Source organism: Harpia harpyja, chromosome 17 (assembly GCF_026419915.1).
Source record: "Harpia harpyja isolate bHarHar1 chromosome 17, bHarHar1 primary haplotype, whole genome shotgun sequence".
Classification (NCBI taxonomy): Eukaryota; Metazoa; Chordata; class Aves; order Accipitriformes; family Accipitridae; genus Harpia; species Harpia harpyja.
The window spans coordinates 25,732,595-25,758,649 of record NC_068956.1 but is presented as its reverse complement, the minus strand read 5'-3'; the positions used below and the strand labels follow the sequence as shown (position 1 = coordinate 25,758,649).

The following is a 26,055-nucleotide window of genomic DNA, read 5'->3' as shown; positions in this document are numbered from 1 at the left end:
GTCTTTCTGCATAATGTTCTCTCTAAACAGGCAGATATGAAGCTACAATATTTTAGGGACAGAAGTAGAAAAGCATTTAAAAATTAAAAATCAAACCTAAAGGAGCATCTTAGCAGAGAGGGGACAATAGACATGGGAAAACAATAAGGCAGTGGAAAAGCAAGGAAAGATTCATGAAAGTGGAACTAGGGGTTGTTTCTATAAGAAAGTATGTAGAGCCATGAAAACTGCAGGAGTAAAGAAACATTCAGGCATGTCCAGGTTCTCGCAGCTCCGAGGTTTCAGCTTACTAATAGCAACAGAAAAGCCCTCTGAAAAACATGCTGGCTTTGGAGAGTAACTTTGTGTCAGATCATCTGTGGAACAAATCTGAGTACTGCTTAAGTCAAATAAATTCATATTTCACTACTGTCATACAAACACAGTGGAGTATGTTTCACTCACTAAAGTACTATGTTACACCTCATGCACCCTGTCATCTCAGTGATCTATGAAGTGCTTTCCAGGAATATAAATCTTGAAACCATATTATTCCTTCCCCTCCACATTAGAAGATGCAATATTGACCTCAGTAGCCACATGCAAGAGTTCAATGACCAGTTCAGGCCCAGGCTTCTCACCAGTAAGTTCCTCCAATTACGGCTTTAAAAATGACTGTTGAAATGTTCCTTTCCTTTAAGAGGTTTGGAGGATCTCCCAGGGCATGAGGAAGCAGGAATGAACTAGGAGACACATAGAGACTGTGGTGTGCAAGAGCTTGCTGTGGTTACAGCAGTATCTCTTGGGCTCCGAGGAACTTCCATGCCTTTCACGAGACTCCTCAGGGGACTCTGAGATCTTGGCCAATGGACGCCCAGGGGCCATGGCAGTGCAGAAAGGTAAGTGCCTGGGCCACATTAGACAGAAAGGCAATGGGACGAACAGGAGCTGGAACAGGGTAGGGGACCCTTGTCCACTAGTGAGTAGGAAAGTGCTCGAAGCCACCTGGGGTGAGGAGATGTCATCTGTAACCAGGGGAGAGGGTGTCTACAGCCATTCTTTTAAACTTAATTTATAATTATGACCAGTAATCACATTGACGCTGCCTGCAAGTCACAATGAACAGCCCTAACTCATCCATCACACTCAAACTCGACTCTCTATGTTGCCAGTGCTGAGTGTGTAATAGATGTTCACCATCACATTGACCCTCATCTCTCCCCACTGAGTGGGCAGGCAGATGGGCCAGTGTTAGCAGCCCTCAAGGGCAGGCAGCACGGACTGCTCCTTGCTCTCTCAGAAGTGGTGAGTCCTACCCAAGAGGATACAACCCCACATCCCTACCAAGGGGAACCTGGAGTTCAAACACCATGTCCAAGTGCCTGGCTAGGGAAGGGGCAGCAGGAAACAAGTGTGAGCAGGAGATGGCAGAAAGATGCACATATTTTTCAACAAAAAAGGCATTTGGCAGAAAACTGTAAACCTTCCTGAGACACTACGAATTATTGCTGGCTGACTTGAGACATAGCTGGATTGAGCTGAAAGAGGGCTTAGGTTAGGAAACAATACTTTTTTTTTTTGCTTTATTTACTTGCCTCCTTTTCCTTCTCTGAGAGAAAACACCACAAATCGCTTAAACTTAGAGGGCAGTATTCTCATCCCTGCAAGCATACCTAGCAATGAATTATCTGCTCAATGGAATGCTCTGGTCTCTAAAGCAATGCAATGTTTTCAAAAAGCTGTCTGGTGAGAACCAATAATATATACAATAAATCTCTGTCATGTGTAGTTAGGGACACTAAATGCCTTCAACTCCAGACACAGTTCACAAAATGAGATTATAGCTGTGTTGTTGACTGTGTTTCAAAGACCCTACAGCAAACAGAGTCCAAATCAGCACATTGGCAATGTGCCCAAGAATGGCATGAAAATTAATTGAGTAAGCAGCAAAATAGCATCATAATAAGGTTTCTGCATTTCTTGGCCGAATGCAGGTGGTGTTTCAAGTTTGGAGCACTTACCAGCAGGTGCTGTGGCTGTTTTCGGTGCTGGAAGTAAGCTCCTGCGTGGAGGTGCTGTGCTGCTCAATACCTGCGTCGTGCTCTTGCTGCTCCCCTTGGGGACATCTTTAGAAGGTGCAGATACCTTAGGAGTGGTTTGCTCTTCATTTCCAAAGCTGGAACCTGCACGAGACCAAAATTGCTCTAATTATAAGTTCATAAAAAATGTATGTGAACTGTGGCATACAGACTGAGCTTGTATCAGCAATTATAATCTACAAAGACATATTCTCATTGCAACTTGGGCTAAGTTACATGGACTTTCGCCAATACAAACAGTTATGTAGAAATAAAGAGTTCCCAGCAACTTACTTAAATGCTAAGTCTTGGCAGCTGTTGGAGTCTGAGTCCAACAGGAACTTAACACCTGCTTTTGGTCTAGCTCCATAAAGGTATCTGGCTGCAAGGCTCATAAAGAAACCAAGTCTAAATATCTGGGTGGATGAGTTGGTTTTGGCTTTGTAGTTGCTACAGGAGCCACCCTACACACTCACTCTAACACTTGGGAATTGCTGGTTGTCAGAATAAAGGGGAATAGCAGGGCTCATTGGTGCAAGGCACCAAATTCTCCTACCCAGGAGGGATTTCCCACAGACAGTCTCTCAGACCACACGCAGGCATTTGAATAATAAGGAGAAAAAAAAAAAAAAAATTCTGCCTTAACTTTCACATCCACTTCAATCATATTCTCATAATGAATCTTAGGTTGCCAAAGTTTCCAGTTTATATTGACCTCTTTCAAAACCTCTAATGGGTTTGCTTTCTTCCTGCATTTGACATCTAGGGAATAATGACATCCTAGGCTCCTTGTAGACATAAGGAAATCAATCTTTTCTTAACATTTGAAAAAGGCAAAGTTGGAGTGTCTTCTTTATCTATTTTGTAGAAAGCCTAAGAGGAGCAAAAGATTACAGCACATCTGGACTTGAACATTTGCAGAAGGATGAACATTTTGTTTGAAAAAATGAGTGAAGATTGTGGCAAGAAATACATAGGATTTCAGAAAAGGGCTATAATTTTTATTTCCATTATTTTAAAAAGATATAATACAATACTATTTAGGTACTGCCTGCAGGAAAATGATAACATTATTTTAATAATTGGCATGTCCAAGTCTCCAGTATTTTTAAGACGTAGGCTTCTTAAATGTGTGCACGTGAAGGAGAGAATTTTTTTTTTGCCTTTCTTACTGAAAATCCACTAGAAAAAAAGTGCAGGTTGGAGAAGAAAATCCTCTTTTCTGATAGAGGAAGAATATACCTTTTGGCTCTGACAAAACAGCTTTAAGTTTTGCTTTGTCTTTAAGGCTGCTTGCATATAAGTCTTAGTTTAAAGCGCATATCTACAGTATACATGGACTTCTACAAACACATTTGACCTTTGTTCAAATAATAAGCCACATTAAAAATTCAAACAAAACAGTGTACTGTACTCTACACAAGAACAGAAAAACCTGAAACATTTGTCATCTTTACACTGCTGTGCCCATAACAACCCCTCAGCACGTCAGGTCGTTGTTTTATATCCAAAGTACACAGATTTTTCACACGTGTAACAAACATTTAAGATTACATGCTGAATTATCTGCTGACAAAACACTGCTGACTTCAGTAAAGTCAGGTCAGCAGAAAATCTGGCCCAGTCTGGCCCAGTCTCCTCTGCGGCTGTGCACGAGGACATCTCTACCAGGTGCCAGGGGATGTTGTAGCGTGTGTGTCCACCTCAATCTGTTTGCATCACACTCCTGAAGTTACTCCTGAAGTGGTCTCAGCTATGTGCTCACCCAGTTGGTTTGGGTAGCACTGCTTGTATAAAATTTTTTCTTTCCTTGGCTATTTGTTTAAAAGTTTCAGTTGTAGAAACACTAATCTTCAAGAGGAAATTATTCCTATTATTTGCAGAGAAATGCCGTTCAAGTGCTCTTTAATGGAAACCTTTTATTCTATTGTGAAACGTATTATATGGAGAACGTTTCAACTCACAAATCTGGCTGAATGGAAGCAATTCCCACATTGAAGAACAAGGTGTCCAGGGGAGTTACATAACCTCTCATTAAAAAAAAAGTTTAAAAGCTTTTCTAGGTATTGAAGAAGAAGTGCCACCAGCTGAAAACACTTTTACAGTCTAAAACACAACATAAGAGGTCTGCTAATTATAGAAATGAGTGGGTGGGAAAGCTGACAAACACGGCCTCACCAGGTCCCCTGAATTGGAAATGCCTGGTGCCTGGAGAGAGCCAGCCGTGCGCCTTGTGCTGTGGCTGGACAAACTCCTTCAGGGGGAAAAAAAAAAAACAAAGAAAAAAAGCAGTTCAGCTTTTGATCTTTTAATAAGAAACGGACTCAGGGAGATGAGCTGCATCGCTGGACTGGGTGTCCGTGGCAAGGCGTCGGAGGCTGCAGGGACGGCCTGCGTCAGGAGAGGACGGGGCTGCCCTGCGCCAGACACAGCCGGCTCCAGTTGGCTCCGGCCGGCTCCAATGGACCCACCACAGGGCACAGCCTGGCCTGGCGGCCAAGCTGGAGGCACCTCTGGGAAAATGTGTTTAAGAAATGGCAAAACATTGCCCTGAAGTGAGGAAAAAAGTGTGAGAAACAGCCCCGGCGAGCACCAGGGGCAGAGAAGAGGGAGGGGGAGGAGGTGTTCCCCGCAGCCCCTGGAGAAGACCGTGGTGAAGCAGGTATTTCCCTGCAGCTTGCGGAGAGGACCACGGTGGAGCAGATATCCACGCTGCAGCCCGTGGAGGACCCCATGCCGGAGCAGGTGGACACATCCCAAAGGAAGCTGCAGCCTGTGGAGAGGCCTCGCAGGAGCAGGCTCCTGGCAGAAGCTGTGGCCCCTGGAGAGGAGCCCACGCAGGAGCAGGTTTATCCTGAGGGACTGCAGCCCGTGATAAAGACCCACGCTGGAGCAGGAAAAAGTGTGAGAAGGAAGAAGTGGCAGAGGGGAACTATTATGGACTGACTGCAACCCCCATTCCCCATCCGCCCCGCGCTGCTCGATGGGGAGGCGGGATGGAGGAGGTAGAGGAGTTGGGAAGGAAGAAGTGAAGCTGAGCCTGGGGAAAAAGGGGGTGAGGGGGGAAGCTGGTTTAGTTTTTTTGTCTTTGTTTCTCACCATTCAACTCTATTTTAATTGGAAATATATAAAATAATTTTCCCTGAGTCAAGTCTGTTTTGTCTGTGACAGCAACTTGTAAGTGATCTCCTTGTCTTTATCTCTGCTCATGAGCTTTTTCAGCTTATTTTCTTCCCCGTCCTGTTGAGGAGGGGTAGTGAGAGAGTGGCTGGGTGGGCATCTGGCAGCCAGCCAAGGTCAACTCACCACAATAGCAATATTAATATATCTAGGATTTTTTGAGGTAAGGTCAATGTTTAACATGAGACAATGTCTCACGCTTTGCTTTTCAATCAGAGACAGAGTTCAGAAAGAGGTAGTGGGATACAACAACACATGCATGTATAATATGCCTCCAAAAACAAATGTTTGCTGCTTCCATGGATATCACTAGGGCAGTGTCTAGTTCCCCAGCAGCAGCGCAAGGTGAGCTCCACCTTGCTACACATGGTGCTGGGTTCCACTTTTCTTTTCAAATAGCATTCAAAGAAGAAATGAAATTATAGATCCAGGAAAATGCATATTCCTCATGATCTAAGAAGAAAATAAAGGTTTTCATTTACTCAGAGGAATTCACTTCTTGAAGGAAAATCAGAAAGATTATTCATCAGATGGTACTTGTCAGTCCATCATGAGATAATGCCTTCCACTATTATCTGCAGCCGGTAAGTCAGTAGCATCTGCCCTCCCAGAATACCAGTTCTTATTTTTCAGTAAAAGCCTGTACAGAAACACCAGATGTGCAGTGCATGAACAGTTTCCAGGTGATCCCATCCTCCGTTGTATTGTACCTCTTCCCTCCTACTCCTCTACTTTTGCATTCTGTCTAAACCAGGGGAGACTCCTTGCTTGCCTTTGAAGCACCTGGCAAGTCATTTGGGTGCTCCTACATAAAACGCCCTGTATTTTTGCAGACTCTGTATTCTATGAGGAGCAGCACTGCTGACTTTGCAGTAGAGTATTTAACAGACTATTAACTATCTGCTGGAGCTAAAGGCCTTCAGCCTCACTTTTATCATCTCCTCACTATGAACCCCAAGGAATCCTACTTTTCTGCTTGTGAAAAAAATACAGGGAAGAAGAAAAGGTGTTTGAAGACTTGCAGATACTTTGGAGAGTCCCAGCTGCACCCACTCACCCCCTACACTGTTATGCCAGTAAAGACATGCAGAAGTCAGGGCTGGCAATGTATTGTAGGCTACATGTTCAAAGAAAACCATGACCAAAATCCCACTGGCTCCCAGATGGCTTGAGCCACCTCTCTCCATATCTGCCACCATTCTCTTCACCATGTGGAAGCCCAACAGCCACAGTTTTCCCTGCCTGCACTCAAGGGCAATAAGTCTCCTTCTGTTGGAAAACTTGCACCCTTTCTAGAAAAAACAGCTTATCTGACAATGCCTATGGGTCTGTTTTGCTGAGAAACAGACCCCAAAAGAGTACTAAAGCATGAGTGAAGCTGCTTCTGCAGATCCCTGTCTTGTGGGCTGCATGTGAAGCCTATCGAGATGGACTGAGTTTCCAGCTCTTCATAGCAGGTCAAGCATTTGCCGCACCGGCAGCAGGCTTGGAGCTGTTAGCTCCCCGCCACAGCTGTAATCACACCCAAGACACTGGGAACATGCTGGCGTTGTGAATGTTCACTGAATCACAAACATTTACCCAGAGTGTCCTGGTTTGGGCTGGGATAGAGTTAATTTTCCTCCTAGCTGGTATAGTGCTGTGGTTTGGATTTAGTGTGAGAATAATGTTGATAACACACTGATGTTTTAGCTGTTGCCAAGTAGTGCTTATCCTAAGTTGAAGACTGTTCAGTTTCCCAGGCTCTGCCAGCAAGCAGGTTACAAGAAGCTGGGAGGGAGCATGGCCAGGACAGCTGACCCGAACTAGCCAAAGGGATATTCCATACCATAGACATAGAACGTCATGCTCAGTGTAAAAACTGGGGGGAGCTGGCCAGGAGGGGCGGATTGCTGCTTGCGCATCGGTCAGCGGGTGGTGAGCAATAGAATTGTGCATGACTTGTCTTTTCTTGGGTTTTATTTCTCTCTTTTTGTTGTATTCCGTTTCATTACCATTCTTATTACATTCATTACCATTCTTATTACATTTTATTATTATTATAATATTTTATTTTATTTTAGTTATTAAACCCACGAGTTTTACTTTTTTTTCCCAATTCTCCTCCCCATCCCACTGGGAGTGGGGAGGAGTGAGCCAGCAGCTGTGTGGTCCTTCATTGCTGGCTGGGGTTAGACCATGGCACAGGGCAATAGCAAGCCCTTTCCATCTTAAAGATCCTTAGACACTACTTGACACCAAGTTTAATGACAATGAAGGTATGTCTAACTGTTGCAGCACTGATCCCACTTAGCACTTCTAAAGCAGTTTTCAGTCACGGAACTCAATAATAATGAAGGAGCTGAGCCACTTTCCAAACTCACAGAGCAAGGGAATAGCAGAGACAGACAGGAAAAGCGAGCAGGAAAACCTGATGATGAGTAAGGCTGGAATGACTTTTTTTTCACATGCAGAACATTGGGATGCATTAATCCTCTGGGTTTTACTAGGCTTCACTTCTGTGCCCCAGTTTTCAAGCAGAAATACAAGCACAAAATGAAACTTTTAATCACTACCTTGGGCAATAGTCTGATTAGGAAAATACCTAAACTACTGTAACTAATCAGGTGATGTCTAAAACAAAAACCCACAAGACACACTTTTCACTAAATTGGAATGTTTGCCCATCCTTCAATTAATGTCCACTTTTTATTTCTGATTTTTACTTGTAAAGTGGTAAGTAATTTTTATAGATTGATTACAAGATATGCAGCCTGCCAGCTGAGCTTTTTATTTCACTGTTTTAAGGGTTACTGTTTTAAAGTCCAACACTGCATATTTCAATATAACATGTCACAGTGTAATTATCAAGAGACACGATTGAATGTACAGCTCTGTAGCTCAAGCTGAAACAATGCTATTGACCAAGCGGTGCAGTGTGATCATTAGCCCTGAGGGGTTACCATGCTATTATGATGTTATGATAGTAGACGAGATTACTAGCTGGCTAATTTGGTTTTTTGTCTTTGCTGAAAGCCAGTGCCTGGTATTTCCTGATACAACAGGCCTAATGTGCAACAGATCAGGGACAAGCTGATGACAGGTTTCTATTCCATCCAGAACAAGAAGCTTAAGGATTGATGTTCACACAATGCTTAAACCTAGCTTACTTACCTCAAAGTATTTTTTCCAATTGCATTTTTTTTTGGCTCAGACAAAGGTGTTTGAGAAATAATCCCCTTTAACATATTTATTTTAGAGGAGGTTTGTGCACGCCCACATGCCTTTATAAAAGTTGATTTTTCAGAAGTCTTAGCATTCAAAACTGAAACCTGAATTTTTATTTTTGAGCTTAATAACTTCCTTCAAATAAGGAGCACCACCAAATCTGCAGCACCTGTCAGCACAGGAGCCAGCTCTCTGAGCTTTAGATGGCTTTGGGGCTCTGCACTGCAGATGACTGCCTCTGAGACAGCCCCTTCATTTCTAGGGAGGGAGTTTGGTGCCATCACTGATGATTAATGACAACTATGTGATCAGTCATGGCTTTTGTACGCTACCACTTACACCTGTAAGAGATTGCTGCATGTCCGTCCTTTTTACCCATGCCCTCCAGTCCTAAAGCCAAGCACCTTTCTCCTGTGACACCCGCTCTCAGACAGTTTTGGCCCCTCAGATCTGTCCATGCAGATAGCTGTTGGGGCACCTGAAGGGTGGGAACTCTGCAAAGTCGACCGTTGCCAGAAGAGCTGCAAAAGCACCTCTGTGCAGCACCTCCTTCACCTCCAGCTGCCCATGATTGCTTCTGCAGCCAGAGGCTGGATCCTGCACTTCCAGCCGATCCAGGCAAAAAAAACACAGAGGTGGTGTTTCTGGCAGGGCAGAGGGAAGCATCACCTCTTCAGTCTGTGCTTTCCTAACTCAACTGGCAGCTGCACTGCCAGGACTGCACTGCCAGGACAGCACTGGCAACCCTACTCATGGCAGGATGCCCTTGTAGACGTGGCCTTTTGTTGAGGCTTGGTCTATCAGGCTGTATCTATGTCGCTAAATAAAAGCTGACCAAGTGGCATAGGCTGGCTCAACCTGACACCACTCAGGCTAACTATAGCAGCTTTTCCCGAGCGAGTTAGAGCAGCCCAAACCACAGCCACAGTGTGAAGAACAGGGTGTGGGATCAGGAGACTGGGCTTAGCCTGTCTTCCAGGCTCTCCCCTGCTCACCAGCACAGCTGGACTTGCAGCCAAGCAGCATCCACCGAGCTGGGCTGTGTGTGCTCCCAGCCCACGGCAAAGGAGGTCATTCAGCTTAGCCTCACCTGCAACAAAGTGCGTTTAAAAGAAGTGGAGGTGTTTTGCCTCTGCCAAGCGGAATTGAAGCTCCTTTCTTTACATGTTTTACTGGTTTTGATGACTTAGAGATTTTGAAATCTAGATTAATTTTTGTGGTACAGACCCATCTTCAGTGTCCTTCATACATAACAGATAGTAGAAATATAGCCTTCTGCTGATGCACCTCCTTGTATCAAGACTAACTTATTCATTTCACCTCACCAATTAAAATACACATTTTAGGATCCATCTAAATGGATTTCTTACTCGAGTGGAGTTACATGCTACTCCCTACTGAAATATTAGAAGCCTCATTGGGCAAGGTGAAAATTTCACCACAAACTAAAATTTCTGTATGTGTTAGTGGGAGTTGCAGACAACTGGCTGACTATGCCACACTTTGGAATCACATAACACATTTTTTTGGGGCTCCTGTGAAATGTTACACCTCTACTAGGCAAGATAAGCATTTCATTTTGTAATAAAATTTCACTGTATGTTGGTGGTAGCTTTGCCTACCACTGGCAGATTGTACAGTGGTTTGGCTAGCTGAGCTCGTTTGTATAGCTGGCTAATTAAAGCCCCATAGGGTATAGAGTGAAGACAGCATACTATTTTGCTGATCAATCATAATGTTTGTCAAAAAGGATAACATAAGGTTATGGGAATCTTGCCAAAGATATCTGGACTATGCAGACATGTTAAAATGGGCCTGAGACATCACTGCATATCCACCTTCTGAAAGGGCCATCTCTTGGCACTACTTGGAGCTGGACTGTCAAAGGTCATTCATTCATGATCAAATCTTCCCTGCAAACTTTCCTCATTCAGTGTATGACTCTGATCACAGTGACAAGAAACATCCCACGTCATGAATACTCTGCTGAAGTGTCTTGTGTGGTACCCTGAGGAGCTGAGGCAGTAGGACTACATAGTGGGGAAAGGTTTGCTTCTCTAACAGAGAAGAGAGAAACATATCTGCTGTAAGCTTCTCCTAGACTTACGGATTAAGATTTCTAACAGATCAGATCAGAGTAACCTGATCTTATTGTATAATTACTGAAGCCTATTAATTAATTGTAGGAAGGGCTGGTTCTTAACACCTGAGGTACACTTGAAGGCAAGCAAGTACTCATAGTGCTTTTGGAAGCTCTACTTGCTGACACAAGTTATGAAGAAGAGATTACAGACCAGTTAAACATTTGAATTCCTCTCAGCAGGTTCATTTTCAGAGAGAAAATAAGTAGCTATATCCAAGCAACAGATTTTTTAAAATCCCGTGTTCAGTAAATTTACTGAAATGAACTGTTATTGAAGGCTGAATTTGTAAGAAATACTGTATTTGATCCCAGTGAGGGCAACTGAAGTGTTGTCTTCAATGCAAGCCAAGTTTGACTTAGGATGAGCACTTCTAGGAAAAATGCTACTCTCTATACTAAGCAAAAAGCACATGAAGTAAAACAGGAGCACAGTTTTGCTTCAGGTATTGTCTGGCAGAGTCATACACTGTCTTACAGAAGAGATGGATGAATACAGGTCCAAGGGCCACTTCTCCTCCTTGTTGCCCAGCAGAGTGGTCTTCCACAACCACAACAATTCCCAGGCACTGTAGAGCTGTCAAAGTAACACCAAGCATTGATGGCATTTTTGCTAAGGACACATCTACGTTCCAATGCCCTCAGCTGCCAGAATGGCCCCTGGGATCCCCAGTGGTTGCCCAAAAGTTAGAATAACCAGAAAGAAGATACAGATAACATCCATTTTCTAGCAGCACTAAAGCATTAATGGCATGTATCAACCTACTTAGGGGGCAATTTTCCTGGGTAGGAAGGTTTTGATGTTCCTGGGTAGTACTTCAGTCCCAGCATCCACATTTCTAGAAACACCAGCTTTGTAACACGGCTTGTGCTCATGACCATCTGCTCTAATGGCACCATGCCTACTTCTGAACTGGCATGCCAGTTTTAACAGGACACAGGCACCCATGAAAGATAGGATTAGAAGTGACATCTGCTCTGCAAGAAGTTCCTCCTGATGGCAAGAAGTGCCAAATTAGAGCCACATGCCTTATTATAAAGGAATGACATCTGTTGACACTTACAGCATTATATCATCAACAAATGCCTCTTTCCTGGAATTACTGCTTCTAATTTGCTTGAGCACTGGCTTGGATTGCCATATTTGGACACTTAAAGGGATATAATCCTTGGTAAAAGTGTTAATGACATTCGAATGGTGTTAATGAATTTCCATCAGCTTTAGCAATCCATACTGGATGCCACAGCTCACCAGACCGGGAGAGGTTAAGCAATGCCCTTACAATTGTCAGTGCTTAAGGTCTCGTAGCATTCAGTCCTCCTCTTTCCTGCCAAGCCACAATAATGTGTGTGCTACAGTTTACGTGGAATTATGCTAGATCAAAGAGCTAGTAAATGTGTCTGCCTTCTTCCTTGGCACAACGATGACTTCAGAGCATGCAATATGGACTAGGGAGGGGAGATGTCATACTGAAACCTCAAAGATGGAAGAGCCCTAGAGAGTCTCCAGCTAGTCACTAATTAATTGCATTTTATGAGCTCAGGCCCAGATTCTCAAAGCTGCTTAGGAACTTAACTCCTATTTCATTTCACATTCAAATTCAACTCACACTACTTATTCTTAATCACCATCCCAGCCCTGAAGGAGTTTCAAACCAACAGATGTCTCCATTTCAGAGTATGAAGGATGCAAGCAGCTGAGCAGAACTTCCCATGAATGCTGAGCAATGCTTTGGTTGGAGGAGAAAGGTGGTGACAGGCACCAAACCTGCACTGTGCTTTGGAAACAGGTAGGGAGGCATCTAAGCTGTTCAGAGCAGCCATTCGCTGTGCTCAGGTCATGTTCATCCTCTTGGACACCATGCTGTTCAAGAAAAAATTTTGCCCATCTTTTATAGAATAGCCTGGGTTAGCCTGGATGACTGGGGCATCACCTGAGCTTCCTTCTCTCACACCCCTGGAGGACGTCAGACCCAGCAGGTACAACTGTCTGTCCTGCTGGAGTTGAGCCCCTGTGCACCAGCGGACAAGGAAGGAGGCAGGGGTGCCCTCATCACTCATGTCCAAGAAACTGCCTAAATCTCACAGAGTCACTCCTGCATCTTTTAGAAAACGATGTGTAAAACACAATGTTTACCACTCCCCATGCCTAGAACAGCAAGAGTTTCCATAGTGGGCACATATTCCTGCCCCTTCCTCCGCAGCGTATCTCCTACAGTGAGGATAAATGCAAATTAGAGTTGCAGGACCATTACAGGTTTCCAACTTTTTTGATCTGTTTGAATTTTCCTACTGGAAATTTTCCTACTGGTGGTATGGACCTGTTGAGAATTGTCACGTATTTACATTTGTATAGCAAAAGAGAACCTGCTTTTCCCAGTGAACTTTCACGAACTCCTTTGTAAGCAATGCACAACGTGCACTGTGCTGCTCTGTGCTGGCTCCTGTCTAGATTTGTCTTTTGTGGCTATTTTAGATGTAATACAGAAAAAAAATCTGTAGCAAAATAAAAATCTGATAAAATTTTTTGTGTAGTTCAGAGTTTCAACAGTCAGGAAACATGTTTCAGTGGAAAGTTTTATTTTTCCACATGCACTGGGTATACTGTCTTTTAAGGCTCCAAAAATAAGCTTGACTTGTAGAATTCTGCTGATTAAATGATGTTTTCCTCACAATACATCTTAGCCAGTTTGATCAAACTAAGTTTTCTTTTAATAAACATTGTCAGTTGCAGGGAGCCTAGAAGGAAAACTGCAATTCAAAAACACCTGGAGAGTGAAACCCACAAGCAAAACAGGTGTCTATTATAAATGGCATTATCTATGGAGAGTAAGCATAAATTTTCAATGTGACCTGCTAAAAATTTTCCTCATCTCATGTTTGCTAAAAACAGTGCCTTTACTCGATGATTTTGAGCAAAATGCTTCTATTTTACAATAGGCTAATTTTACAATACTAAATGCTGTGACCCAGTGAAATAAGTTTTACGAAGTGTTTTAGCTATGATTATATTTCTATGAACTGAAATAATCTAAACCGGTTGGCCCATAATATTTTGCAGGGAACAGATGTTTAATTGCATTTATTTCACAAAATGAAAGCTCTTAGAAGTACATAAAATCAAAATTCTGTTGAAACCCACAGAGGTTAAATAGAAGAGGTGGGTTCTTAAAAACTGAAAGTGCCTTTATAGAACAAATTATTTAACTTTTCTACTTGATAAAGTATCAAACATTTTGTTAATTTGATCCTTTTACAGCTTTTTCCCCCTTCGTATTTGAATTTAGCTGACTGGCAGTAGCAGTATTCAAGTGAGTAGCTTCTCTTCATTACAATAGATGCTACTGACAAATAATAAAATGTAAGGCCATTTAATTGGAGCATGCAGAAGTGATTTCCACAGGGTTATAATGGCAAAGCCCAGAGTGGAAGGGTGAAGGTGCACAATAACCGGCAGGTTACGGTGAAGGCGCACGTAACGCCACATAACACCACGAGCAGGGCGTGCAAACACCCCTGGGGCATCTGGCAGCAGACAAAACCAATGAGCAAGATTCACAGGGAGAAACTGCAGCAGCAGCACGTACTAAAAGCTGCAAAAGGAAGCGGCGAGTGCTAGTAGTGGGTGACTCGTTGCTGAGAGGCACCGAGGCACCCATCTGCTGGCCTGATATATGGTTAAGGGAATTTTGCTGCTTGCCAGGAGCCACGATCTGGGATGTCACAGGGAGACTGCCACAACTGGTTGAAAGCAGACTACTATCCCTACTTCTTGGTCATGTGGGCACCAATGACACAGTTAAGCAAAACCTGGGCAAGATCAAGCAGACTTCAGAGCCCTGGGGGCCCAAGTGAAAGGAACAAGGGCCCAAGCTATCTTCTCTGCATTGCCAGTCAGGGATAGGGGTGAAGGCAGAAGTTGACGCATCATACTGATCAATACCTGGCTTTGTGGCCCGTATTGTCACCAGGGCTTTGGTTTCTATGATCATGGGACGTTCTTTGACGGCTGCAGCCTACTGGGGAGAGATGGGACCCACCAGTCTAGAAGAGGCAGCACCTCTTTGGTAGCAGGTTGGCTTACTTAGTGAATCATGCTTTAAACTAATGAACTTGGCGGGTAGGGTCCACAGCTGCAACACCTGTATATCCATAAGCAACAGGCGGATAAGCACACCTACCAGAGTAGTGAGGAACGCTCCCCAACCCTTTCCAAAGGCAAGTACACACATAGCCTGGGCAACAAACAGGCAGAACCGGAACTCTGTGCCTAGTCTGGGAATTACGATGTCATAGGAATTACAGAAACTTGGTGGGAAAATTCACATGACTAGAAGACCGCAATGGATGGCTACAAACTCTTTTGGAAAGATAGGAAGGCAAGAAGAGGAAGTGGAGTTGCACTTTATGTATAAGAGAAATTTGAGTGTATAGAGGTGAGTTATGGAGTACCGTCTCCAATTCTGGTCCCCACAATACAAAAAAAGACATGGACAGACTGGAGATGGTCCACATGGGGGCCATGAAGATGATCAAAGGGCTGGAGAACCTGCACTATGAGGAAAGAATGAAGGAGTTAGGTCTTTTCTCTCTGGAGAAGAGAAGGCTCAGGAGAGGACCCCATCACAGTATTCCGGTACTTAAAGGTCTCCTACAAAGACGACAGAGGCTCTCTCTTCACAAGGAGCCACATGGAGAAGACCGGGGTCAATGGGTACAAGACACACTGGGAGGGAGTTCATCTCAACATAAAGAGGAATTTTTTTACAGTAAGAACAATCAATCATTGGAACAACCTCCCCAGGGATGTGGTAGAGTCCCCATTGCTGCAGTTTTTCAAGGCGTGATTGTTCAGGGTGCCAGATGGTCTCATCTAGGCTCCCTTTCCCACAAAAGTTTGGACCAGATGATCTTTCAAGGTTTCTTCCAACGTGGGCTATTCTATGATTCTATGAAAGGGGAATAATAAATGGAGTATCCCAATTTCCAATGCCAGGCTTAAAATAAGGACTATACACCACTACTTGCTCAGACAGTTGTAATATAAATGATGGTATTATAAAACCATTTATGCTCTAGACATATTTCTTGCTGGGTCTGTAAATGTGAAAGATACCAGTCTGATTACTCAGAAGATGGAAATTTACACTTCAGAGAGCAAACACAGCCTGGGCAGCCAGGCGTGAAATTCCTCATCTGACCGCAGTGCCCCAGCGCTCTTGCCACATGCCCTGGCGTTGGGGAGTCTTCTCGGAGCAAGTGGCTTTTGTGGGCAGGAGCTGTGTTATGCCATGTCAGCACGTTACACCATGGTATCTGCTACTTTTATACTGATTTTATGGTTACTCTTAAATCAAAGGCTGCTGAATTAAAAATACTTTAAGGTGCTAGAGGCGATTTGTGGGTAGAATTCTTACTTTAAGAGGCTAATGAATACATCCAGGGGCACTGGTAATAATATCACAATTTCCTGGACTAGCACCGGTTGCTTGGATTGAAATTACATGAGTTATAAAAAGGCCATTAATCTGTTTCTGGTCTTCTGCATCAGTGGGCAAGTTGCTGCCAGGCTGGACCCACGACTGCAACATCCTTTTGACATAATACTGTGACATGCAGGTAAAAACTTTTTTAGGATTGGACACAGACGCTGTTACTAAAGTGGCAGGTAAACTTGATAAAGGAAATGACATTCTAGAAAACCATGTCTGTACATAAAAGACCCTTCTGGCCTATTCCAACAAGCATTCGGTCCCAGCAATTTTATGATTCTTCTTTATTAAGCCAGCAAATCCACCCCCTGTCAACACTCCTAAGTGGAGCATCCTTACTCTTTTAGGTCAGAACAATACTTAAAGGCCTCTCTAAAAATAACTTGGATGGTGCTTTAGTCACAACAGTGAGTTAACTCGTTAGGACATTGTCAGGCGCAGACAACCAAGCACCATTCACACAGATTAAAGGATCTCTTATTTGGGAAAATACATTCTATTTTTCAAAACTTCAGATTCAGTAGGAGAGCAGGCTCATGGTTTGCTATGAAATTAGGCTGTATATCATCATCCTTTTCCAACAGCATTCAGGGAACCACCGTAAAGAAGCACAAGGAAATGAAATTCCATCGGATATACCAAACTACCCTCAGGCAAGGACTTCCAGTGATGCCAATGGAAGATGCATGTCCTACTTAGACAAACAAAACTATGAGCTATGTATGGTTTGAAGGCTTGCACACGTCCTACAGATAATACAAAGTTTGATTCATTGTAGGTGCCCAGGAAAAACATTCAGTAGTTCTAAAGACACATTCTGCTGCTATGTGTTTGCCCCTGCCACACTACAACTGTGTGTCAAGTCAGGAGGAGAGGGGAAGGGTGAGCACGTACCACCCGGACACCCCTGAAGACCCGTAGCTGAGCCAAGGGCAGATCTCCTTTCCACGTCCTTTCCAACAGCCTCTGCTTACAATATCTGCTAACAAACAGCCCCATGAGCAGGGGGTAACACAGCATTCTCTCTGAAGGGATCAGCTTCACAAGAGGAGAACATGGCTGTGTAGGTTGGGCTGTCTTGCACCTGGCCTGGCTGGGACATCTGACACTGGTTGGACTGGCCCCATGTTCCTGCAAGGCCGTTCCAGCTCCATCAAGAGGACATGCAATGCCCCTTGGAGCTGGCTGTTCAAAAGTAACTGCCAGGCTTTACACAAATCTAAATACCAAAAGTGTTGAAGCTTTGCCATGAACAATACTTAGCTAGCCATAAAGCACCCAAGCAATGCTATTTAAAAACAGGCGTGAAGTCCTCCTATGGTTTTGCTTGGTTTCAGCAACCCACAGCAGCGTTGCAAACCCTGAGGGTCTCTGCCTTCAGAGCCCATGGCCAGGATGTGAAGGATTCAGGTAACTTCAAATTAGGCAATGAATAGAAAGTAGAACTTAAATCATGGTTGCAAATTGTGACTCTTCACATGTTCTGTCACAGCCAAATCCATGAGGACCCACTGGGACCATTCAGTGCTTCCAGGCCATGGTCTTTTAAGGTTTTGGGTACTTGGTTGGATTTTGGGCTTAGATTGGGGAAGAGGCTACTTCATTTTGCAAAAAGTCTCTACTTATAAAATCATGTTTCTAAATCCATCATTTTTAAAAAGCAAGGTTATGATGTTACAAAGAGGTGTAATTACCTGGACCCTTGCCATTGCTCTTTTTCTTAATTAGGACCTTTGAAGATAAATTTACTTGCCCATCTCTGGCATGTGAAAACTGAACTGCAGGATTAACCAGAAATATCCTATTAATTTCACCTCTGGATGAATCATCCTGTAGTTAAGACCTGTAAGGGACTACTTAAATGAAAGCTTTTTAATCATACATTTAGTACATGGGTTATTGAAGTAGGAGAGCTACTCATTTTGTACAATTTTAAATCCCAGTAAATTTTTTTAAGACATTTCAAATTATTAACAGGATCAAGAAAGGGTATGTGTATGTGGGGAGTGGGGTGGGGGGTGAGTGAGGGTGAAGGGGTAGAATTATTTCAAGGAGGCATAAAGTACAGCCAGAAGTATGATCTGTAGTGTTTTATGCCAACACGAATAATGTCCTTTTGTATTGCAGGCACTTTTAATTAACTGTGTGTCTATTGTACAAGTGCACAAACACTAAACCAGAGCATTGTCTACTGGAAAATTGTAATTCAAGTGATTTCCATAGTACTTCAGTTGCAGAAAAAGGTTTCCAGAGCCCCCACGCTCTTGACGAGGAACTGGATAGCTCTTAGCACTGCTAACAACTGGCAGAGACCTCAGGAGAGTGTAAGTGGCAGATCTGCCTTGGAGACTCTCCCGCGTTGCTTTGCTGGCTCTGCAGAGTTTCCTTCTCCTCTGCGGTGGCACAATCTGACAGGCCTACCACACGCCCTTGGTGTTTCTCTTACATTCCTGGGCCCTGAAGGCAGGTGGTTATGTGAAAATCTCAGCTGCTGTTACTGTAAAAGAAACTTCTACTCCTTTTTTTTCCCCTTCTTCAGCACAGAAACGTAGCCTGAGAGCATCTCTGAGATCTTTCTTTTAAAGAAATATCCTGAATGATACTGAAGACAAAGAACGGGCCTCTTAGAGGAGACAGACCAGGTTTCCTACTGCAGAAAGGCCAATACTGGTTAAAACTCCATGTATTTTCTTTGTAAACTCCTTAGGATCAGGGAGACAAGAATATGCACCAAGCCTGTCTGTGTCTCCCTCCAAACTTCCTAGGTCCCATGGATGCAGGAGGGAGTGGAATATATTGCTGAGGCTCTTTGCAGAAAGGATATGACTCTTTTCTGCATCAACATTAGAAAATGTATGTATGAGACCTGATTTCACCAGGAACGAGACGTAATACAGGCCCCTTTTATTTCACCTGTTGTGATTTTGGTAGTCAGTAGAGAGTCACACAAGTGAGAACAAGTGTTGTACATGCTGGTGAAGAAAAGGGGGAGAGAAAGTGTTGCTGTTCACTACCTGGATTCCTCAAACAGCCTTCAAGGAAGAATGGTCCAGACTGTCCCAGCCCTACATCCCATATCCCCAACCCTGCCTGGAAGTGAGGGAAGGATGCAGGCTCACAGCAAGGGCTCACTGGAAGGTTGAACTATAACTTTTGCCCAGAAATAAGGTGAACCCACAGCTCCTCTCCTCATCTTTTGTCACTCTCATCTTCTTTTCTTTGTGACCTAAATGACAGTAGATCACAAATTAGACATAACTGAAGATGCTGCAAGTTTCAACTGGTGCTCTCTATTCAGTTTCTCACCCTACCAGCCTGCAGTACAATCCCGCAGTCAGTGTCCTACAGCCACCATTACAGGTATCTTCTGCAGAGATTCAGACTACAGGTTATTTGCTATCAGGATTTTTCTTCACATTGAAAAATGGAATTAAGTATGCAATGATTAGTAAGACAGTACTTTGTCTGCGTTAGAGGCAAATCCTGGGCAATCAGCCCAGCTTCTCCAGCATCATTTTGTCAAAGCTCTTATTTTAGCAAGAGAGCTATGAAGATGAATTAATTGTAAATTGCTTGGGATGAAAGGTATTAGGTAAATATTAGATACTGTTATGAAAAAAAAAAGTTATCTGCAGATGAGGTGAGGTTTATCTGATTTCATTTGCGCCCATGCAATTCTGGTAAATGTGAGAAATCTTTGTTAAAAGCCACCTCCAACCAAGCTGCTAGTGCCTGCTGTGCGATATCACAGTAGTCATTCATTAATGAAACCCACCTTTATCTTGCCAGCTTTCATTTTAAAACAGCGTGGCAACCACTGCTGTTTGCCTACAGGAGGAAAGATGTGCTAGGTAATGAGTAATTCATGGGTGTAAATATGAAGGGAATAAATTGCACTTTAAAATATTTATAAAATGCTACTGGGGTCAATTAAGAATTTTCAGAGCAAAACACCTAGGAAGTTATACTCACACTAAAAGTGGTGGAGAAATAAATTCTATTACATATATATACACACACACACATAGATATATATAAGCTACACACACACACACTACTTTTTTAAAACAATGGGAAATTTTGAAAACTAAAATTATTTGCGTAAGGTATTTAAGAAGAAATATACACACAACAGGAGTACTGGGTCTGGTAGCAGTACTGCTCCGAATCCTTATTCCTCTAATAAGCAATCCCAAGCTTATTCCAGTATTATTTTAGTAGGAAGATATTAAGAGAGAGAACGTGGGATCTGCCAGAGTAGGTTTTCAGGGGCAATTTGAGACCTGAGACACCTGGCAGAGCAACAGTGAAACCTGCATTTCTTTTGAGTAATCCATCTAGAACCCAAGCTATGAAATCCCTGTTTCCTGACCTGTATTTCCCAAACCACGTGCTGTTTCCCTGAAAGAGAAGCTGCTACTGGGCTCCCAGTGGGTGGGGGGCATTTACACCACACACAGGATATTCTTCACATTACAAAAAGCAAATGCTTGACATACAAATGACCTCTGATATGGTAAGCACGAACATTCACGTTACTGCAGCAGAGCAGTTCCTTGCAAAAGGTTGGGTGTGAAAGTAATCAAGAGCAACCCTCCTCTGCCAGGGCTGAGCTGAATTTGGGCTAATGGATCTGCTAGTACTGCTAATCGGAGAGTTCACTCTCTTCTCTCTTCTTTAAAAGCAAAAAGTAATTTGGTGTTATATCCTCTCTGAAACTTTGCAGGCTAAAAGGATCATGATTACAATCCCATGGCATGAGAAACTACTGTTGTCCAAATACAACATGGGCTAACAGTTACCCACTACCAACTGTCCAGGCTGTGGCCAAAGGACAGATTTTGTTGGCGGTGCTGGTTTCAGACTGGGCTGTGCCTGAACACTCACGTCTCACAGCACGCAGTGAAAAGCCACTGTGCCTGGTGTCCTTCCCTACACACAGCCTCACAGTCTTGTGCAGTTAATGAACAATGAAATAATAGTGGAAGAGGGAGGAAAAGAAGGCCCACCCTTTGGGAATACTTCTGATACTCCCTGTGATGGACAGCATCTGCTTTATCTGCTCACAGTTTATTGTGCACTTCATGCATGGTAATTAGGTGTGGTTGGGTAGCAAAGAAGGTGGCTGCTGCTGACCTGGGAGAGGGAGAAGCCATCCTCCTGTGAAAGAAGGGTCATCTCTATGGAGAGGCAGGAAAAGAAGAATGACAACCTGTCTTTGGAGACACCGGGAGACTCCCGAGGAAATCAGGAGGGAGCGACACTGCCAGGCCTCACAGATGACAATGTCCCCAGGCTGCCGGCGGCTGGCAGAGCTCAGAAAGTCACCAAAACCAGCTGGACCAAGCAAGATTGGAGTCAAGGACCCATCTGCAAGGAGCAGTGGACAAGGGGATCTATCTATTCATGCCTTGTTGTTTAAACCTCTCTCAAATGGCGTTGTTCCTAGTTTGTGTTCTACCAAACCTAATTTAATGATCCAACACCCTTCAAACAGCTCATTCTGACAAAAGTTGTGGGCAGCACAGTGTCAGACCAATGGCCTTGTTGGGCACTGCCAGCTCCTTCAGTGTGACCTGAATTCACCGAGAACCTGCCAAACCCAAGATGAAGAATGAGCTAGTAGAAAACAATGCATGGATCACCATACCAACCTGAGATAGTCTGTGTTTAATCTAATGCTGTGAACAAGCATTTAAAGAGATTCAATACTTGGTGGTCAGCGACACAACTTCAGATATATTGTTTTTTTCATGACTGGGAATTACAAAGAATTTTGTCTGAGAGCAAGAAACACTACTAGCCCTGCAGGACACACATGGAGATAAAATTTTATATTTCAGACCATATGTGTCCTAAGCAAAGTATAGCCATGATTAGAAATTAAGATCCACTCCACCAGAATCCCAAGCTCAAAAATAGTCAGTGGCTTGTCAGTAGCTGGGAAAAAACAAACAGCTACAACTTTTATAAGTGGTAACAAATTTTTCTTCTGGATTTACATGACACAGTTTCATGAACTTCCTTTGGAGTTTGTTTTGGGTCTTGTTTTCTTGTTTATACAGTGAAAAGACAATGGAAAGCTTGAAAAACATACTGACTTTTTCAGATTAGTCAACACAGCAGATACTGCTGGTTTTCTGGAAGGTTTGTGATTTTGTTCAAATTCATAATGAAATTTTAACTGTTACACCCCAGACAGGGTTTTTATCCTCTTTGTATTCTCTGGAATTGAGAAAACAAGAAGAGTGTTAACAAAGGGCTCCTGTGAGTTTGGAAACGTAACAGATTGTGCTGAAAAACCTCTAAATCAGATTAATTGGGGGAGGAGGGGAGCAGTTCTTCATGAGTATTTCACTTGGTTCTTGTTAGCAGAATGCAGGGAATTGCAACAAATCAAAGAATTTTTTGCTCTTTGGGGGATCTGGAAGATCATTTCTATTTAACAATGTCAGTATCATCGCCAACTTCTGCCCATCTATTTATTTTTTCAGCAAGCTGTTTCATGAATAGAAGGACTACTGAAATCTGGTCTCCTTTGAATTTGTGTGCTGTGTGCTTTATACATCTCCACTGCAGTGATGATGACAGCACACCCAAGTACCAGTCATTCCCACCACAGTGCTCCCGGCTCCCCATCAGATACAGCATGAGCCCCTACCACGGTACCCTTAGATGCTCCTCATGTTTGCAGCCTCAGTGTTACCCTCCTGAAAAGGCTTCATAAATAACACAGAGGACCTTCATTGCTCTTCCACACCCTCTAAATACTATACAGGCTCTGGTGTTGTGGCAGGTTTTGTGCCAGCAGGCCAAACAGGTTCTGCACCACTGCACTGACAAGATAGGATTTTTCTTAGGGGAAAGCACTAATTTGGATCTTCGACCTTTAGCAAGCTGCTAATTCTTATGAAACCTGTACGATCTGGAGTGGGTCCTCCCCTCAGAGCAGTTTAAAATGCAGGAGAGATGGAGAAACTGCAGTTTATTAATACAGGACTAATCCCACTGGATTACACAAATTCTGTTTCCTTGGGAAATCATGAAAAAAAAAAATTGAGAGAGAGAGAAAACCCAAACACTTAATGCATTATGGTAACATCGAAAAATGGAACATCTCCTGGAACAATAAGCATGGCTTTTGGGACCCAAGAGAAGGAAGAAAAGCCCTTTGCTGTCTCTGTCAAAACGACTGCAGTATCCAGTATCACTACTGGAAAGGAAGCCTGGGTCTGGGCTTTCCAACTGGTGAGCTGTGGGAAGCCTCTCTAATGCTATACAGACACTCCAATTTAAGCAGGAGTACAGTCCTAAATTAGGAGGTTTGACAATAAATTCAGCTGTCATACATTTGCTACTAAAAGAGACTATTTTTAAGAAAGATATTAACTTAAACACTACATGAATCCTTCAAAAGCTAAGACTCTGAGTGGATTACTGAAGTGGGAGTGCTTTCAGGCTATGCTTAATACATGTCTTATTAATTTAAAGCTTCATGATTGCCTTCAATGTGATTATGACCCGAAATCAACCTCCATTGTGTTTGTCAAAGTTGTTGTTAGACTCTTTATGTGGTGGAACAATCACTTCTGAAAGCCTGACTGTTTTTCAAAAGGTAAATACACGAGTCTCTTACTCGGATTACTTGAGCCTCAAGGCCTGGACTCCCCAGGGGCTCGCTCCACAAAACCAGGACCACCCAGCATCCCACATTACACATAAACAAACACACACTTGCATACAAAGAAGTCATACAGTCATGTTTTCCATATGCTACCCAGAAGCAGAAAACAGTCCATTAAGAGATGGGGAAGATCTGCTGAGGGGTTCTTATTCCTGGGCCCTTCCAAAGTGCCAGGTGGATGGAGAGCATTTGGGTCCCCTGGTACTGGGGAAATCACCGCTGGGTTTACAGCATAGCAAGCTAACATCCCAGCCGTCCGCAGCCTGGATGGCGGTAGGTGGGCATCTACAGCACAAAGCATTACAGGGCTGCCCCAGGGGGTAGATAACCAACCCCATGTGGACCCTTGTCAACTGGCAAAGTTAGAGCCACAAGCTGGTTACTGTGGAGTGCACCATGGCCACAGCCTAGCCAAGCAATCACAATGGCAGAGACTTGCTGGTTCATGAATGCTATCCTTCCAAAGGTCCATGTCAGATAAGACAGTACATCACCTATTAATTATATGAACAGGTACTATCAGACTATATTTAACAGAAACTCAGCATCTGATGACTGCTACTAGCTTTCAAGAGAGAAGTTCTCTTTATTTATTGCTTCCCTTTCTGTAAACATTTAATTGCTTGCACGTCAAGCAATTCTGAAAATACAACAGTGTATATAAGGTCTTTTAAGTATTTATAAAAGGTCTCCTCTAGCAGGGCTTAGAAACAATTCAGGATGCCTTGAAACAATTCCGAGTCACAATATGAAACAGAGGTAGAAAATAGTCACAATTACAAAGATATCTGCTATCTAGCAACAACTATGACAATGGCAATTCTTTGAAAACTGGGTGTAGGTGTATCTATGTCATAGATTTAAATGGGAGCGCTCAAAGGTAGCAAACCCCTCAGTAAGAAACAAAGCTGAACTGTGAGAGCTCTTGAGTTTGTACAGCCCTTAGCACAATAAGGCTGAACCTGGTTGTGCTCCTTTTTCACCACTGCATTATGGGTGCAAGGCAATAATAGATAATTGAATCTTTTTAGAACATCAAGCCCCAGCTTTGGGGAGGTCACTTAAGAACAAAACATCAGCCCTATTGTCAGACAACACATCCAGCTCGCTCAGTTTTCTGTTTTCACTGGTGATCCGCAGCAGAGGCTGAGAAAAAAGCACAGAAAAAGAGCAAAATAGAGTGAAACCTCCCCTCCTCCCATGGCTTTTCCAGCCTCAAAAGCAGGGTGGTTTGGGGGCTTCTGAGCCCAAGGTGCTTTCTGTGTGCAAAGTAGCCCTCAGTGGCTTTCTCCTCTGTGGACTTCTCCAGTCTTTGCTTGTGCCCAAGCAACCTTTTAGCACCCACCACAGCAGTGCCACACTTTAACCCCTCCTTATTTTTTGCTCCGTACCCACATTTTTGCATTTCTGAAGATCCTGCCATTTCAGTGTACAATCAGCATGGCTCCGACTAGGCAAACACACACGATGGGGTTCAACAAAAGAGAGCTGAAAGTGGAGGCAGGCTGGCAGCCACTGCACAAGCCCACCCAGGCAGTTCTGCTGCCGGTGCCACCATGCTCTGCCCCGGCTGTCAACTGCACGAGCGTGGTGCCGCTTCTCCTGCCACCCTGCCCACTGCTGCCCAGCCCCAGAGCTTGCCCTTCCCCGGCCCTGCTGCTTCCCCACCTTCTTGCTTCCCACCTTTCAGCACGGGATCTATTTTTCTGACATTGAGGTTGACCCAAATGCCTCAGTTTGGAGCACGTGATGGGGCTGGTTCCTCAGAGAGTATTAAGCCAACTTTGGAAAACAAATCATTGAGCAGTACCCCAACTGAGTAGCTAAACTGCATCTAGGCATTTCCAAAGATCTCCGCCAAAGTGTACAGTCAGTGCACACATGATGCAGAAGTATTTGATTTATACAGTCAGCTCCTACTTACATTTTGATCCCCATGCACTGTTTCTTCTCTTCTCAGAGAAAAGATGCTTGGCTCCCAGTCAGTTGGAGCGAGTCCAATATAAAGACCAAGCCTTAATAACCAGGAAAGCCTTTGGATAGAGAGAAGGTGGGTGGTCTCGCCCGACTTTCTTTTTTCCTTTCTCTTCTTCGTCTCTCTTGGTGTGAAGGCATATGTGTGTCATGGAAGGGTGCTGAGTGTAAGGGATGAGTCATTCGCCTTTCTCGCTGAGCCCTGTTCCGTGCAGATTTCAGTCACAGAGAAGAAAAACAGACTTTTGCATCGGAAATGGCTTGGGAACCAACCAGCCTGAGCAGAACCACACAAATCATCTGGATACACAGAGTCCGTAT

General features: G+C 43.6%; 1 protein-coding gene across 5 annotated transcripts in view; it reads right to left on the bottom strand.

Moving 5' to 3' along the window:
* The window catches only part of MTUS2 (microtubule associated scaffold protein 2), a 309,423-nt gene that overhangs the window by 81,899 nt on the left and 201,469 nt on the right, over positions 1-26,055 (bottom strand). For all 5 annotated transcript variants that reach the window (XM_052813036.1, XM_052813038.1, XM_052813037.1 and 2 more), the window contains one exon: positions 2,001-2,162. In XM_052813036.1, the coding sequence (XP_052668996.1) occupies positions 2,001-2,162 (162 nt within the window). The remainder of the gene's footprint in view (positions 1-2,000; positions 2,163-26,055) is intronic.